The following is a 15,223-nucleotide window of genomic DNA, read 5'->3' as shown; positions in this document are numbered from 1 at the left end:
CCAAATATCGGTAAACCAGATATTCACTCCCCTCCCCTATTTGTTAACGAATCATCAAACACAAATCTGTTCAACATTAACTGGTTGTATACTTACCTTTTTCAGGAGATCGAACTCAAATCAAATTCTGATTTCCGAATAGACGACTTCAGTTTCACTTTAAACTGCCTCCATCATTTCCTTGTTGGAAATTGGCTATTTTACTAAAACTAATAGGCTATCTGAGCATTTGTTTTGAAGTTTGAAGGTGCTTGTCAGAAAATATATGTAGAGGGGGTGAAAGATGCTTAAAATGTGCGATTTTAATTCATTCACGTCATGTTAAAGTATAGGGTCGGGGTCAACTCACGCGGGAACGTATTTTCCATGAGGGGTGCTACACAGTTTAAATCAGCGCATGACAGAGTATGTGCTGCCGCACAAGTTTCAAGTTACTCTCACGTCCTGTACTTCGGAAACCTGACTGCCATAATCAAATGAAATATGAATCTTCAAAATGAAGCAAACGATGTAATACGCAAAGTGACCAGGAACACACTTTAATATTAATCATAAAGGAGATCAACATTCTCCCATTTATACAGGCACAAACACTGTACATACATCTCGTTATGTTTAGTTCTGCGTCAAGTTTCGCAAACACTACCTGCCATCAAATCTCTCCCCAGGTTTAGCTGACGGCAAATATACATGGTAGCGAACATGCAAGATAAACGCTAACATTTCATAATTTTCTCCGTGTAAAAACCTGTAACCTATAAATATTTCAACACAATAGGTAAAAAAAAAAAAAAAAAAAAAAAAAAAAACCAATTCTGTACTTTTGGCGAGAGGGCTCCAGCGGTATTCAGACATTAAACCCACGGCCATCCATATTCAGCGTGATCATTTATTTTAAGAATGTGTGTTTTTCACTTTACAATAAAGAAAATTCCTTATTTATATAGGGGTTCATACGGATGAACTTGAATTCTCAACCAAGCTACAGCACAACGTCGAGGTTCAAGCAAAAATGCTGTACTGGGACATGTAGGCTATGTCTGTGCTCACGGCATCGTCGAAATTATTGTTACCATAGAGACAGAAGGAAATTTATGAAACATTTCCTCTCGGGTTCATTCCCTCATGTCATTCATTTTCCTCTATGTTAACAACTGCACCGGTAAACAATCAGTCATCAGAGAATCTTCAACGAAGGTAAGAAAACTTCCTGTAGTTATGCTCCCTTTGAAAGCGTGATTATTGTGAACTAGGTATTTTACGATAAAGGTGTCTGGTTAACTAGCAAGTTAGCGTGTTAATATTATAACAGCTTACTTTAACTGGCGTAGAGATGAGATATTGACACAATCTTATGATGTAGTGAGTCAGCTTTGGCCAGTGTAATGAATGTAATGTTAATCTTATCTTTTATGTATTTCATTGAATTGATCATTTGTTTGTTATTCGGAAGTTTAACTTTAACGTGTCATCCTGCCGTTTGCAAACGCAATATGGCTGTTCGACTCTTTGATAATCACCTCTCTTTGCCTGTGTCTGCAAATAAATTTGAACATAGCAAATATTGCATCTTACGATAGGGGTCATTTTTGTCCACAACAAAAAAAATATATTTACCTATACATTTAATTATATTTATATAAACTGTATCTATCATTATACAGTTTTAGACTGAGATGGCCAGTTGGCAATGTTTGTAAGTAAACGATATCACACTAATGCTTACTGTATCCAAAGTAAAGAAACAAGTGATGGCAAATAGTGATTGCTGGGTGAATTTTAACTTGCTGTTGTCTCACAGACTACTTTCCAGAGGCACGAGACTTTCCAGGTGGTTGCTGTGAATCTCTATATTGACGTATGAGTATGGATAAACCACTTCACATACAAACCACTACAATCTCAGGAGACAGAATGGAGGCCAAGGCTGGTCTTGACACAGTGATGTCCCACGATTCATCTGTGAAAGAAATCAAAGACAAAGCAGAGAAACAAGGTACGGCTTTATCCCAGCAACTCACCACTGACCACGTCTCATGGAAAAGCAGCAGAGGGGATCCTGAAAGAATGGATGATCTGGAAAAAACCGTGGTACGTTTGAGAAATGCCCTGGTCTCACTGGAGGAGGACAACCTGAATTTGAACAAGAGAATTAAAGAAAGCCGAACAGGATCCACACAAGAAGCTCAGTGTCACAGTAACTATCAGACAGCCAAGTTATCTCCTGAGCATCCGTTCACGAGAGACACGTCGAATGAAGACCGACTGGCTTGTTTGAGGCGAGAGAAAGAGGACGCAGAGCGAAGACTGAGACAGACTGAGCAGGACTGTAAGGAGTGCGCTCGTCAGCTCAACAGGGTCCTGAAGAGATTCGAGAATTTGAAGACTATCAACGAGTCTCTGGGCTCGAAGAACAAGCGCTTGGCCACGGAGAATCAGAGACTGTCTGATGAGCTCACCGCTGCGAGAGCAAAGAGAAGCCAGGAGCAGAAAAAAGAGCTGGAGAGAGCCAATGAGCGCTGCGCTCGGGTCACCCTGGAGAAGCAGCAGCTGGAGGGCAGGGTGGCCACGCTGCAGCAAGAGGTGAAATGTTTAAACGAGATCCTCATGAGGGACAGAACGGAGGGTTCAGACGCTTCGGAGATGGTCTTGCGTGACTTGGGCACCGAGGGCAGGGAGCCGGCCGAGAGGCCTCTGGACAGCGTGAGGGGCGACTGGGAGGCTGTGTCTGGATTCTTGGGCGGGCTGAAAGAGGAGAACGAGGTTCTCCGCGAGGAACTAGAACAGAGCCGTCTGAGACGTCAGCAGGCCGAGAGGAGCGCGGAGGGGCTCAGGCAAGAGCAGGCCGCTCTAGAACTCTGCCTCCTCACCGTCCAGAAAGAGAGGGACCTCCTACAGCAGGAGGTGCGAGAGCTCCATCGGGACTACATTACGCTTAGCAACTGTATGTGCTCCCAGCTGAGAGATGGAGGACAAGCGGTGAAGAGCATGGCCGTGTCACTGCCACCCTCGGAGGACGGCAGTATCACGACCAAACAGGGAGGTCCAAAAAAGCCCGCTTGCTGCAGGAATGCTGCCGGAGAAACCACAGTGGATAGCACCATAGGTGAGTATTTGCCATGGAACAAGAATGCGAATGTTAGGGAGAGGTCGCACAGATATCTGCTAATAAGAGCTGACTGTTCAATGCTTACTATTAAATACTGCATAACGATGCAGTCTGTGTACTGACTGGTTTGTTTATCTGTTTTCAGGGGGAGAGACGATCGAGCAGATACGCGTGCGCTTTGAAGAGGAAGAGGAGAGGAGAGCAGCACGGAGATATAAAAACATCATCAGTCGGTTTGAAGGACGGATGGATCACAGCTGAGTTTTACCTCCGTCTGTACAGACCATTCAGCCCAGACACAAATGATCTAGCGATAGATCTGTTTACTGGGGGTGTGTCAGGGAAGGCCGAGAGTGAAAACACCCTGTTTGATGGAAACAGTAAAACTGTCTGGATTAGGGAAAAACTCTGGTTGCTGTTTCAACTGCCCCTGTTTGGATCCCGACGTTAAGGCCTCACACTGCTATGATGTCATACAAAGCTGATGAACATGGTAGTTCAGTGATTACAACAGCTGTTATAAAAATGTCATTAAAGTGTTACATTTAAAAAAAAACCCAAAAAAAAACAGTTTTATCAGTGCTTTATGTTTTTCATTGCCATTGCCAGTTTTCGTGTCATTAGGAAATTTAGCTGATCATCTTGCAATACCAAAACCAAAAATAATTGTCAGTCAACAGGGCATAAAAAGCAGAAGCCTGCAGATCGGAAAATGAATCTTTTACACTTCAGATTATAGTTGATGAATTGCGCATCACGTACGCACAGTTTAGGACAAATTGTCATTTGTTTTCAGTGCATTCCTTGCCGGGGTACAGGGGGATTTAAAAATGGGCGGGGATTTCTACGTATAGTGCCACGTACAGTTTGTGTCATCAAACATGGCGGCTTCCTTGAGACAGGCTGAAACCTTTTAAAGAGAATCGTCGTATATACAAACGAAGTGCCAGGCTGTGAAGATGGTAAGTGTTACATTCCAAGAGAGCTGTAGTTGTGCATTACCATTCTGTGTAAATAACTGTTAGCGTTAAAGTGGCCAAGTAATTTCATGGCGTGTTCTGGTTAGTCACTTCTAGTGTGTGTACTGACACATATGGATTAACACTGACGTTTCTGTGAAATGAGTTTCGAAGTCTTTTAAGTTCATTGGTGTTATATGGTACAAAACATTGAAACAAAACAGTTATCCGTATTAGCGATGTTGTCGCACTGTTGACTTTTCCTTAAATTCGTACACCAGTACATATTTCAGAGCCACACATGTGCATATAATGACTGTTTCCTCAGGTCCTATCAGAAAACGCCAGTATAATTTTCCGTCTGAGGGGCACGTTGGAGTTCTCCTGCCAGCTTGACAGCTCCAACGGTAAATTCGTTTTCGGTTTTAAAGAATTCATAGCGTTCACCATGTCAATACGAAGAGATTCACTCACGAAAGCTTAACCGAGTTATCGCGTTATTTGCAATGTATAATAGGTATTCCGTTTTCATTTCCTTCCAGAATCAAATAGCCAAAATGCTATTTCAGAAGGTTTCCAATGTCTCCGCTCCAAGGTATCCTCAGAGCGTCTCGTTATCAGTATTCGTAACAGCCCCGTGTTGATCTGGCCGAACGGGGGTTTGCGTACGACACCTGAGAGTTTAACAGAAAGCACGCCGTGCTGTGATATCCTACAGCATATACAGTGAGTATCAATGCAGCTAAGCTGAAGATAACTTTTTCCACAGGACGTTTGGGTACATTCTCTCAAACAGAAGTGACAAAAATACATGTCCGTAGAAACATGCTGTATGAGTCCGTGTAAGTGTTTGTAGTATGCGTTTTCTGCATGCGTTCATAGCTTATCGTCTGGACTGGAGCTTATATGTCAACGGTGAGTTTACAGGTTGATGGTTATGTCTTGTACTGTAGGCTAGATGAGGAGGATGGAGGAGGCAAAAAGTCCAAAAAGAAAGACAAGAAGAACACTGTGGTAGTAAGTACATTTTTAAAATATCATCTCTCAACACGAAATCATAGGAAATAACCAGGATACATCACATTTCTCTTTCAATGCCTTATGAGGGTCGAATAGGTCATTATGACTTCTCCCTGCTAATAACATGATTGGCCAGTAACATTACAGTTAAATCGAATAGAAATCACTAAAATTATGGTGTAAGGTAGCATTGAGGATGCTCTCTCTCTCTCTTCTCTCTCTCTCACACACACACACACACACACACACATGCCTGTTCTCTGTGTGTGTTTTTCTGTAGAGTGTAGTTAATATGAAGATGCTGATGGAGGTGACACGGTCAGGCCAGCTCATTGCTCCCAGTCTGTGTAGAGTGAACAGAGAACATCACTCTGCGTGTATGACACTACCCATAGACTGTGTGCTGTCTGCGTCTGGGGACGAGAGCGTCGGGGAGTGAGTGAGCCTTTCTCTCTGCCTGGCTCTTTCATCCAGATAACTACTCACTTACCCCCCCCCCCCCCTCTCTCTCTCTCTCTCTCTCTGTATATCTTCCTCTCTCTCTCTCTCTCTCTCTCTCTCTCTCCCCCCCTTCCCTTTCACACACTCACTCATTTTCTGGTTGTGCCGCTACTTTCTCTGAATCTCGTCGTAAACCCTCCTTCGGCACAAGATCTGTGCTGTCTGAAACGCAACCTTTCTGTGATAGCGTTACAGTAGATAATCTGTCCTTATGGATTTCTGAACTACGTTCAGCTATGTTTACATTAGTGGTCTCCTCTCTCTTCTCTCTCTGTCTGTCTGTTTGTATTACAGGAGTGGTGTGCTTTTGAATACAAAGGATTTTTATGCTTTTGAATGACATTACTTATTGTCAGTGATTATTCAGTCTGGTTTATTCTTTCCCCGCAGTGTGTGTGATGGCCTGGTGAGGGCGCTGTGTGATCAGCTGATTGATATGGAGAGAGTGGTGCAGCAGTACAGAAAGGGCACAGCACTGTTGGTCCCTCAGCCTTTTCACTTCATGCTTCCACAGAGCGCACGCCTGGCGACCGTAGTCTACCCCGCCGGCGTGTCGGACAGTCAGCTAGAGTCTGTCAGGAAGGTACACAGCGCATTAGTGTGAACCAGTTAGATTTGCTTCCCCTCAGACCATCAAAATGTCACCTGCAGTTCATTTGAGTGATTAGACATGTGGAACAGAATTGTCTGTTCAATCTCTGACAAACCTGGCACCATGGTTTGAATTTTGTAACTGTTAGGACAGCTAGGAAAAGTGATATTACTACAGATATAAGCGTAACGTCTTCTTCTTACGCTATAGTACATCACTATACTGGAGTTAGTGCTGTAGAGATGCCAACCGTTTCTTTATTGTCACTGCCATCTAGTGGAGAAAGGGAAGATGACAGGCACGTGTCACAGTTCATTATGACTTTCCCTTCAGTATAGACCATATCTTAAAGGAATAATATCAACGTGCAAACTTAGCCATGTTTCTGTTTTGAGATACAAAACGTATGGGTTGTATTATTAATCATTTGATCTCTGTGTGCAGGAACTGCACGGTAAATTTGAATTACCAGAGGACAGGCCGTACCTGAGACGGGCCAACGCCTTTCACTTCCCCGACGAACCTCACAGAGACGGGTACCTCCGCAACCCCCACGCCCACCTGACCCCACCCAACGTGCAGGACGCCGCGGTGAGTCGGCCGGATCTGCTGAGTGCCGCCGTGTGTGTGTGTATGATTGTCGAGGTTTCAGTGCAGTCACAGTGAACCAGTGGAGGCTGGGATTCAGCTGAGACGTGCGGTGTGGTGTAAATGTGTATGAGGATGAGAAGCCTCACCACATTAACAAAGGATGGTCTTGTAGCATGGAGAAAACTTTGGATCATCTTTCTGTCTCTCTTTCTCTCTGTGTCTCTGTCTCTCTCTCTCTCTCTCTCTCTGTCTCTCTCTCTCTCTCTCTCTCTCTCTCTCTCTCCCTCTCCTTCTCTCTCTCTCTCTCTCTGTCTTTAGCTGTATTTGGTGCAGGGTGTGTATAGCTACCATCACTACATGCAGGACCGCATGGATGATAATGGGTGGGGATGTGCCTACCGCTCTCTACAGACCATCTGCTCCTGGTTTCAGCAGCAGGGCTACGTGGACCGAGCCGTCCCCACACACAGGGAGATCCAACAGGTATCACTGACACACACACACACACACACACACACACACACACAGATCAAACTGGTATTACTGATGCACCCATACATACACACACACACACACATAGATCAAACTGGTATTACTGATCTACACACACACACAAGACACACAGATCCAAGTGGTGTTACTGATTCACCCACATACAGAGAGATCTAACATGTCTTCATGATCTACCCACACACCTGTCTGACAGTATTACTGTTATAATACTATTTACACAGAGAAGACCGGTTTAAATATGCCTTCTCCCAAACTCATACTCACCAATACATCACGTGTTGCTGGTTATTGTCATTATACCTTGCAGTTTAACAAAAAGCATATAAACACAAACCCTTATAAAATCACTGTCACCATTGAGTTGGGTTGTTTCTGTCACCAGTATTCACTAACATTCTCTCACAGTTTAAAAGGGTTGCTTTGTTGACTGTGTTGCTAGCTTGCCAGCTTGGCTTTAGGACACTAACACTTGTCTCCTAGCTACAGTGAAAAGCAAGAGAGTTTTCACTGTGAATTATTCATGAGAGAGCAGCTGAAGACCAACACGGCAGTTAAACTAACTGTCAAGCCGTTTATCTTGAAATCTCTGTGAGCATAACATTACCAGTGGACCACCTTCGATTGGTTGACAGAAATTATCGCTCTGGTTGACAGATGGGCCTCTTTTGACAACTGTCTCTTAATGATATCATTAAGGCCTCTCCAGTGTGTAATTTCAGTAGACTGTTATTTACCAACATTCAGTCACCATTAATTAATAATAGTCTCTTATTTACCAATACTTACCAATGGACTTGCGCACATGTTGATAATCACTCAGAATGTTATTGCGGTGACTGATGGTTGGAAAGAGTTTTGTGCCCGTCTTGAAGTCCAACAGAAAAAGATGTTTCTTTGTCATATATTCTCTGAGGGTGCATGAGTATGCTACCAACATAATGACACAAAACTCTGCACCTAATTCATTAGGAAATTCTTTGTGCAGGGAGCCATGACAGGCAATGTTACAGTAAATCAGTGTTTAGGTTGTTATGGAATAGTGATTTTTTTTTTCTTAGACAACTAAAAGAGACACTTAAAAACCAAGGCGTTTAATCAAAAGCCCTCACAGACGCTGACTGCATGGTGTGAGTTATATTGAGCCCATGTATGAAAAGGAGTAAGATTCCCCACTGAAGCAGGTTGGCTGTATTTGTGTCGCGCTGTGACGTGCAGTTCGTGGGGATGACCTCTGGTTGTCTGTTGCGTTGTGACGTGCAGTTCGTGGGGATGACCTCTCGTTGTCTGTTGCGTTGTGACGTGCAGTTCGTGGGGATGACCTCTGGTTGTCTGTTGCGTTGTGACGTGCAGTTCGTGGGGATGACCTCTCGTTGTCTGTTGCGTTGTGACGTGCAGTTCGTGGGGATGACCTCTCGTTGTCTGTTGCGTTGTGACGTGCAGTTCGTGGGGATGACCTCTGGTTGTCTGTTGCGTTGTGACGTGCAGTTCGTGGGGATGACCTCTCGTTGTCTGTTGCGTTGTGACGTGCAGTTCGTGGGGATGACCTCTCGTTGTCTGTTGCGTTGTGACGTGCAGTTCGTGGGGATGACCTCTCGTGTGTCTGTGCCTCCAGGCTTTGGTGGATGTGGGCGATAAGCAGCCGGCTTTCGTGGGTTCTCGTCAGTGGATCGGGTCCATCGAGGTGCAGGCTGTGCTAAACCAGCTCCTGGGAATCACCTCCAAGATCATGTTTGTCAGGTGAGGAGAGTCTCGGCCCTCCTGTCATCTGTCACATTCACGGTGCCTTGTGAATAATCTATGACAAATTATTTACACTCCACTCTCCTATATGCAGCGCCTCACACATTATCAAATTCATTTTTATCTGTTAGGTTATAGGCAATAGGTGATTTGTTATTCTTTTTAACAGGGGGGGGTGGCCCAATGACCAACAAGGGGAGATGGCCCAATGGTCTACTATACACTACTCTATAGAGTATATAGAGGGATGGCCCAATGGTCTACTATACACTACTCTATAGAGTATATAGAGGGATGGCCCAATGGTCACTGACACTACTCTATAGAATATATAGAGGGATGGCCCAATGGTCACAGACACTACTCTATAGAGTATATAGAGGGATGGCCCAATGGTCACAGACACTACTCTATAGAATATATAGAGGGATGGCCCAATGGTCACAGACACTACTCTATAGAGTATATAGAGGGATGGCCCAATGGTCACTGACACTACTCTATAGAATATATAGAGGGATGGCAGGTGAACAGGGGGGATGCATTTTGGTCATTTTGCTAACAAGGGGGATGGCATCTCCCCTCATCCCCTTTCAAATCACCCACTGGTTATAGGACAGTTTTACGGGAGGTTGAGATGAATGATAAACCATCATTTATCTCAAACAAACCACATTGCATTTGTCTTCCTCAGCCAGGGGGCGGAGCTCGCTTCAAAAGGCAGGGAACTAGCCAATCACTTCCTCACTGAGGGAACACCTGTCATGATTGGTGAGTGAAGCCTTAAATTCTGTGTCATTTGGACAGAATTTGCTGCGGTTGGTGCCCATGATTTTGATTTTGATGTTAATGGTCCTCCTTGCCAGGAGGGGGCGTGCTAGCACATACTATTCTCGGAGTAGCGTGGAGTGAGACCACAGGGCAGATTAAATTCCTCATCCTGGACCCCCATTACACTGGAGGAGAGGATCTTCACATCATCACAGAAAAGGTAGGAGTAACAGGGTGTCGTTATGGCAACAAGTATGGGCCAATCAAGTGGTCAGCTGATGTGCTATGAGAATTATGGAGTTAAGAGCTGAAATAACCTCAAAATGCTATCACTGTGTTAGTGTGAAAACCATGCAAGTTTAAAGAAAAATAAATAAATGTATGATGGGGATACTGTACATCTGATGAATAAGTTTTGCATTGAATGAAAGCAACACAGAAAATGCATGCACTAATGTGGGGTCGTGTGTGTCTGTGCAGGGCTGGTGTGGATGGAAAGGACCAGAATTTTGGGACCAGAACGCCTATTACAATCTCTGTTTACCACAAAGGCCCAAGATGATATGAGTCTTCTCTCGCTGGACCTCACCTCTGGAAACAAAGACGCGTCATTAATGTTATTAACGTGCAGACAAATCACCACCAGTCAGCCTCAGAGTTTCAAAACTCAGAACAGATTTATATATATATATATATATATATTTCAGACCTTTGAATTACACAAAGGTTGAGTCAAATGTGTAACATGGGTCTGTGGTTCCTTGAAAGGTTCCTGGTTCAGTTCTCATGCACAGTGAATGACAACACCATTTCTCATTTCTCATTTTTTGGTTTTTTTTTTTTCTTTTTTCTTTTTAATGTCCACTGTCAGCAGTGACTTACATTACACAAACGTTTTCACACAGTGGACTCTAATACATATAAAAAAATGTAATTAACCATACGCTATACAAAAAATCAGTATGAAAATGTCACAGGATGTTTAAAAAAAAGTAAAAAAAAATAATTCATGTGAAACAGTTCCGCTTGCCGGTCAATATGTTTCACTCATACACTGATACAGTAGTGCTTGTCGTTTCCTTGAAATGCCTAATTTACAGTATTTCACGAGAGTCAGACTTGAGGTCTGCAGTCTGAATCAGAGCACTCCATATACTGAATTTTTGTAACTCAAAGGGCAGGGTAAGTCTCTGTTTTCACACAACTTGTGCGTCCCCATCATTCTCAGCGACGGTTCTGTCACGCGATTTAGTACATTCTCTCGACCCTTCAGTCTCGTTAACAGTTCCCACTGTCAGAAGGTGGCACAAAACACGTAACAGAGCTAGAATCCGGATTTGATGGACGTTAACGTCGTCAGTCTTCCTGAAGTCGGACATTCGCATAGTCGTAACGTTTTTCACCAGTCTTTAGCCTTCTTTCCGTCTTGAGCGTCCGCGCTCACCCATCCTCGTTTCTGACCTGCCAGCGTGCAGCTAAGGTTGCTACGCTCAGTGGGCGCCACCGGTATCGACCCACCGCTTTTCATATGCCTCGTCTCGCGAAGCGTACTCAAGAACCTTCCACACTCCGCGAAGTTGTAGAACCATGCCAAGTCTTCAGCGGTCTTTCCCTCGTTGTTACATATCCTGAGCAATGAAAAGAATGATCAGAATACTGTATGAATGACCTCTTTTTTGTATAAACTCTGAACACTCAAAGCAGGGTAACGCACACAGGTGAAGCTTCGCCAAGGTTTTATAAGGATTTTCATGGAACCGAAATCATTAACGGTGAAATTTAGTACAAGGCTAAGCTTATTCCGAGTCGGAAACCCGACCGTCACTGTTATGTGTAGCTTCGCTGTGACAGTCGTAATGTGTATGTGTGTAGACTCACTCAAGTTGCGCATCACTGGCCGTCAGAACGCTGATGCACTCCAGGCTCCCGGCTCTGGCAGCTTTATGAACAGGCGTCTCCCCGAAGACATCCTTTATGGGGAAAAGAACAGAGGCTTAGAGTACACCAACTGGTGCAACAGAATAACTATACAAATCTGTAGATTAATGGCACTTTCAAACAACAAATTCGTATAAATCGGATACGAGGTGCGCTAAACATAGAACATTAAAACACCTCGTTAATAGCATCAAATCAACGGCCTGTCTGTTCTGGCTGAAGCGACGTTGTGTGAACACAGGATCTGTGTTGGACTAATATTAATACAATTACCTGTTGGTTTGGATCTGCTCCTGTTTGTAGAAGCCAGAGTAAGCAAAACGCATCCCCACCGCATGCAGCCAAATGCGCAGGAGATTGGCCTGAATCGTCCCCGCCAGAATTGACTGCGTATCCGACCTCAAACAGGCTACCCATGCAGTCCAGCTGAGTGCACATTTAAAGAGAAACAAGATTTTAACGGATGGTTAAGACAGATGTAGAGGCCAATGGTCTCTTACATTTGACTAGAAGTTTGATCTGAATCGCTTCCCTTGCGGCAGTTTTTAGCAGAACCTGTACGCAACTTTTTTCTACATTTACATTCAATCATTTGGCACACGAACATTGTCCAATGCGAATTACAAGACAGCGCAAAGAATTAAGAGAAGTTGCGCGAGGAGTTTCTAAAACAACACATGCTGCAATGCGAAAGTACTAAATATTTTGCGAAAATGTTGAAATTCGTGTTTGCAAATCGAATCAGTACATGATCTGTGGGAATTTACGATGAGAATCCATGGTATTCAGTGGCGGAAACATTTAGTTTAAGTTATATGTACAGATTATGCTTCGAAACTGTGTACTCTCTTCAGTTTCAATTTAGTTCCCATAAAATATGCTGACACGATGTTTCACGGCGTTTAGACTACGTTTAACCTCCTGTACAGTGATAAAAATATAGCACATTTACTGTTCATTGTCTACTCATTTAAAGTATTACCTGTGAGTCGGCCTCAAACAAAAACATGATGCAGTCGGATAACCTCTTCGAAATAAAATCGGTAGTATCCGTATGCTGGCTTTTTCGATCAAGAGTCTAGCGCTTTCGCCGCTTACGCCTCAGGAACGTACACAAACAGATGCACATGTAGATGGAGACAAGGCGACGAACAGATTTGTTATATGAGGCCGTTTGTACCACGTGAGATCAGACCAATCGCCTGCGAGAAAATGCGGACAGCAACACGCAGACCTGCTTCGCCTACTCCGCCAGGACGCGGGGAGCTGTGCGATTCTACACGTACGCACCGAGTGGAACTGGGTGATGTCAATCAGCAAAGAGAAGGCGATACACCGACATCCCGTTTTAAACTTCCTTAATCTGGATGGAGATCAACAAGTATATTTAGAAACACTATGTTTACGCATTTTAGTTTTTGCCAAAAATGATAAGATTTGTAAGACTATTTCGTTTTTTGTGAACTTTGTGGTCGCGGAGCACCCGCGAAGTCCTTTGATTGTGTTTTGAAATGTTTTAGTCTTTTGATTGCTGATAGATAGTTCCCAAAAGTCAAAGGCGTATCGTAGAAACACTTTTGTAAGTCTATTGCAAAATCCGCTGCTTAAACACGAATTGCTGAATGTTATGGAGTGCTGGGCAGATTGATATTGCATTTAGTAATTGTGTGTAATTTACAGTACATGATCTCTGGAAGTCTCTCAGTATCTCTCGAGCCGTGTGCACTAAAACCGCAGATGGTTGTGTAAGTCGTGGTAAAATACAGAACGCGTGCTACGTGCTCCTCATACAACATAATAAATATACATTGTCGAACCGCCCTTATAAGGAGTTAACTGCTGTATACGTCACACATATTGAAGCATTAATATGCTGCGAAAGCTCCATTGGTGAGCAAGTTGAGCTAAACGAGGCGGTTTTCAAGTGTGTGTTAATGTCACATCTTGCAAAGCTGAGGTCCAAAACGTTTCGGATGTCAGCCAGGAAACGCGTTTGCGTGTACCATACATGAATGAATGAGAGCTGGCACTGCTCAGCGGCACGTTTGTCATGCCGATGCCCATTCTGGCTGCTCTGACAGAGACGGGGCAAACACGTACCCGGGCATAAAGGCGGGTGCTGTGAACTCTATTCTTGTAAAAGTGCATACCTTTCCAGTCCTGCCAAACTTCCGCAGGCCTTACGCCCGATACGTCAGTCTTTCCTTGTTGAGTGATAAGATAATAAATCTTTCTATTAAAATCGTTTAATCCCCCAATGCTGTCTGTTAGAACCCACCTGAGTGTGGTCGTTAGGGACAACGCGCGTCTATAAATTGCCACGCCGACGCAATAACGATAAAGCATTTGCAACAAAATAAATGTCGCATTCCCGTACACTGCACTGTATGTAATTAAGTAACACAATTTTTAGTACAACTATTTTTTCTTTCTACATATATATGTGCGTGCGTGTGTGTATGCAGGGGGGGGGGGGGGGGTGTATGTCTGTGTAAATATAACGATGAATAGCGGGGCACTTGAAGATTATAGAGCCAAAGCTGTGAGACAGAACTGGTAGAGGAGACCGAACGACTAAGAGTAAACGAAGAAAAGTCATTCTCCGCGACACGTAAATCCAGTTCAATGAGAGCAAATTCATCATGTTTTAATCACACTAAGAATCCGTAAAGGTAAAGAGCAAAGAAACTTTTTATTCCACAAAATATTTATATTTATATACATACTGTCACAAAGGTTTCCCGCCATTATCCCTTTTATGAACTTAAATAAACACTTTATTTCACAAAAACATACAGTCACACAATGTTTTCAGTCACTCCTTTTATAGACTTAAATAAAAATGGATTGTCCAAGAACGGCGGACAACGTATAAGACCCGTCTACACATTTTAAAAGGACAGACTGTAAAAAAAAACAAACAAAAAAAACAAAAACAAATCAGACAAAAAACCCAAATTGATGTAGCATCTGTGAGCCGATCTTGTTTAGTACCACGCCCGTCAGTGAGGTCGTAAACACAAACAGGACAGTGAATGAGACAGCGACTTCCTCATCATGTTCAAGTATGTTCAGGTAGTGGCACAAACCACACACGCAGAAATTCAACCAGGAAATACTTTCTCCTTTTTTTTTTTTTTGGCCCGGTTTCTTCGGTCACCTCGGTCATAGTCTGTCTACCTCCTGTTGATTATGCAACGTACGTGCACACACACACACACACACACACACACACACACACACGGAATGCCACATTCTGGCATTGTGTTTCTGTGGAGTGTGTGTTTCATGGGTTTTAACTGTGTAGAGACATAATGCCTTTACATTGCTGGTCTCTTCTCATCTTTCAAACACTTTTTCTTTTTTGTAAGTGTTCATCTTTTTTTTTTTTTTTTTTTTTTGCTTGTGTTTGCATGTGTATGTATGAGAAATGTGGCAGACAAGAGATTGGAGAAAGAATGATTTGAAGTTCTTGTGGGTGTGTGTGGG

General features: G+C 43.4%; 3 protein-coding genes across 3 annotated transcripts in view; 2 read left to right on the top strand and 1 right to left on the bottom strand.

The window, feature by feature from the left end:
- Positions 1–15,223, top strand: part of LOC115823847 (NACHT, LRR and PYD domains-containing protein 3-like) — a 704,547-nt gene that overhangs the window by 138,054 nt on the left and 551,270 nt on the right. The gene's annotated exons all lie outside the window — the stretch shown is intronic.
- Positions 4,031–10,439, top strand: ufsp2 (ufm1-specific peptidase 2). The gene is made up of 12 exons (XM_030788343.1): positions 4,031–4,071; positions 4,397–4,475; positions 4,611–4,794; positions 5,022–5,085; positions 5,369–5,523; positions 5,980–6,172; positions 6,626–6,772; positions 7,091–7,255; positions 8,898–9,022; positions 9,720–9,796; positions 9,892–10,016; positions 10,277–10,439. Exons 1-12 carry the CDS (start codon positions 4,069–4,071, stop codon positions 10,361–10,363), a joined length of 1,404 nt encoding a protein of 467 aa, XP_030644203.1. The 5' UTR covers positions 4,031–4,068; the 3' UTR covers positions 10,364–10,439.
- Positions 10,503–12,833, bottom strand: ankrd37 (ankyrin repeat domain 37). Its single transcript, XM_030788350.1, has 4 exons — positions 12,717–12,833; positions 12,008–12,160; positions 11,675–11,766; positions 10,503–11,424 (listed from the first exon to the last, which is right to left on the bottom strand). Exons 1-4 carry the CDS (start codon positions 12,741–12,743, stop codon positions 11,196–11,198), a joined length of 501 nt encoding a protein of 166 aa, XP_030644210.1. The 5' UTR covers positions 12,744–12,833; the 3' UTR covers positions 10,503–11,195.

The sequence above is a fragment of the Chanos chanos genome, chromosome 11, assembly GCF_902362185.1.
Source record: "Chanos chanos chromosome 11, fChaCha1.1, whole genome shotgun sequence".
In the NCBI taxonomy this organism is placed as follows: Eukaryota; Metazoa; Chordata; class Actinopteri; order Gonorynchiformes; family Chanidae; genus Chanos; species Chanos chanos.
The sequence above is the reverse complement of the archived record's forward strand: the minus strand, read 5'-3'. Positions and strand labels throughout refer to the sequence as shown.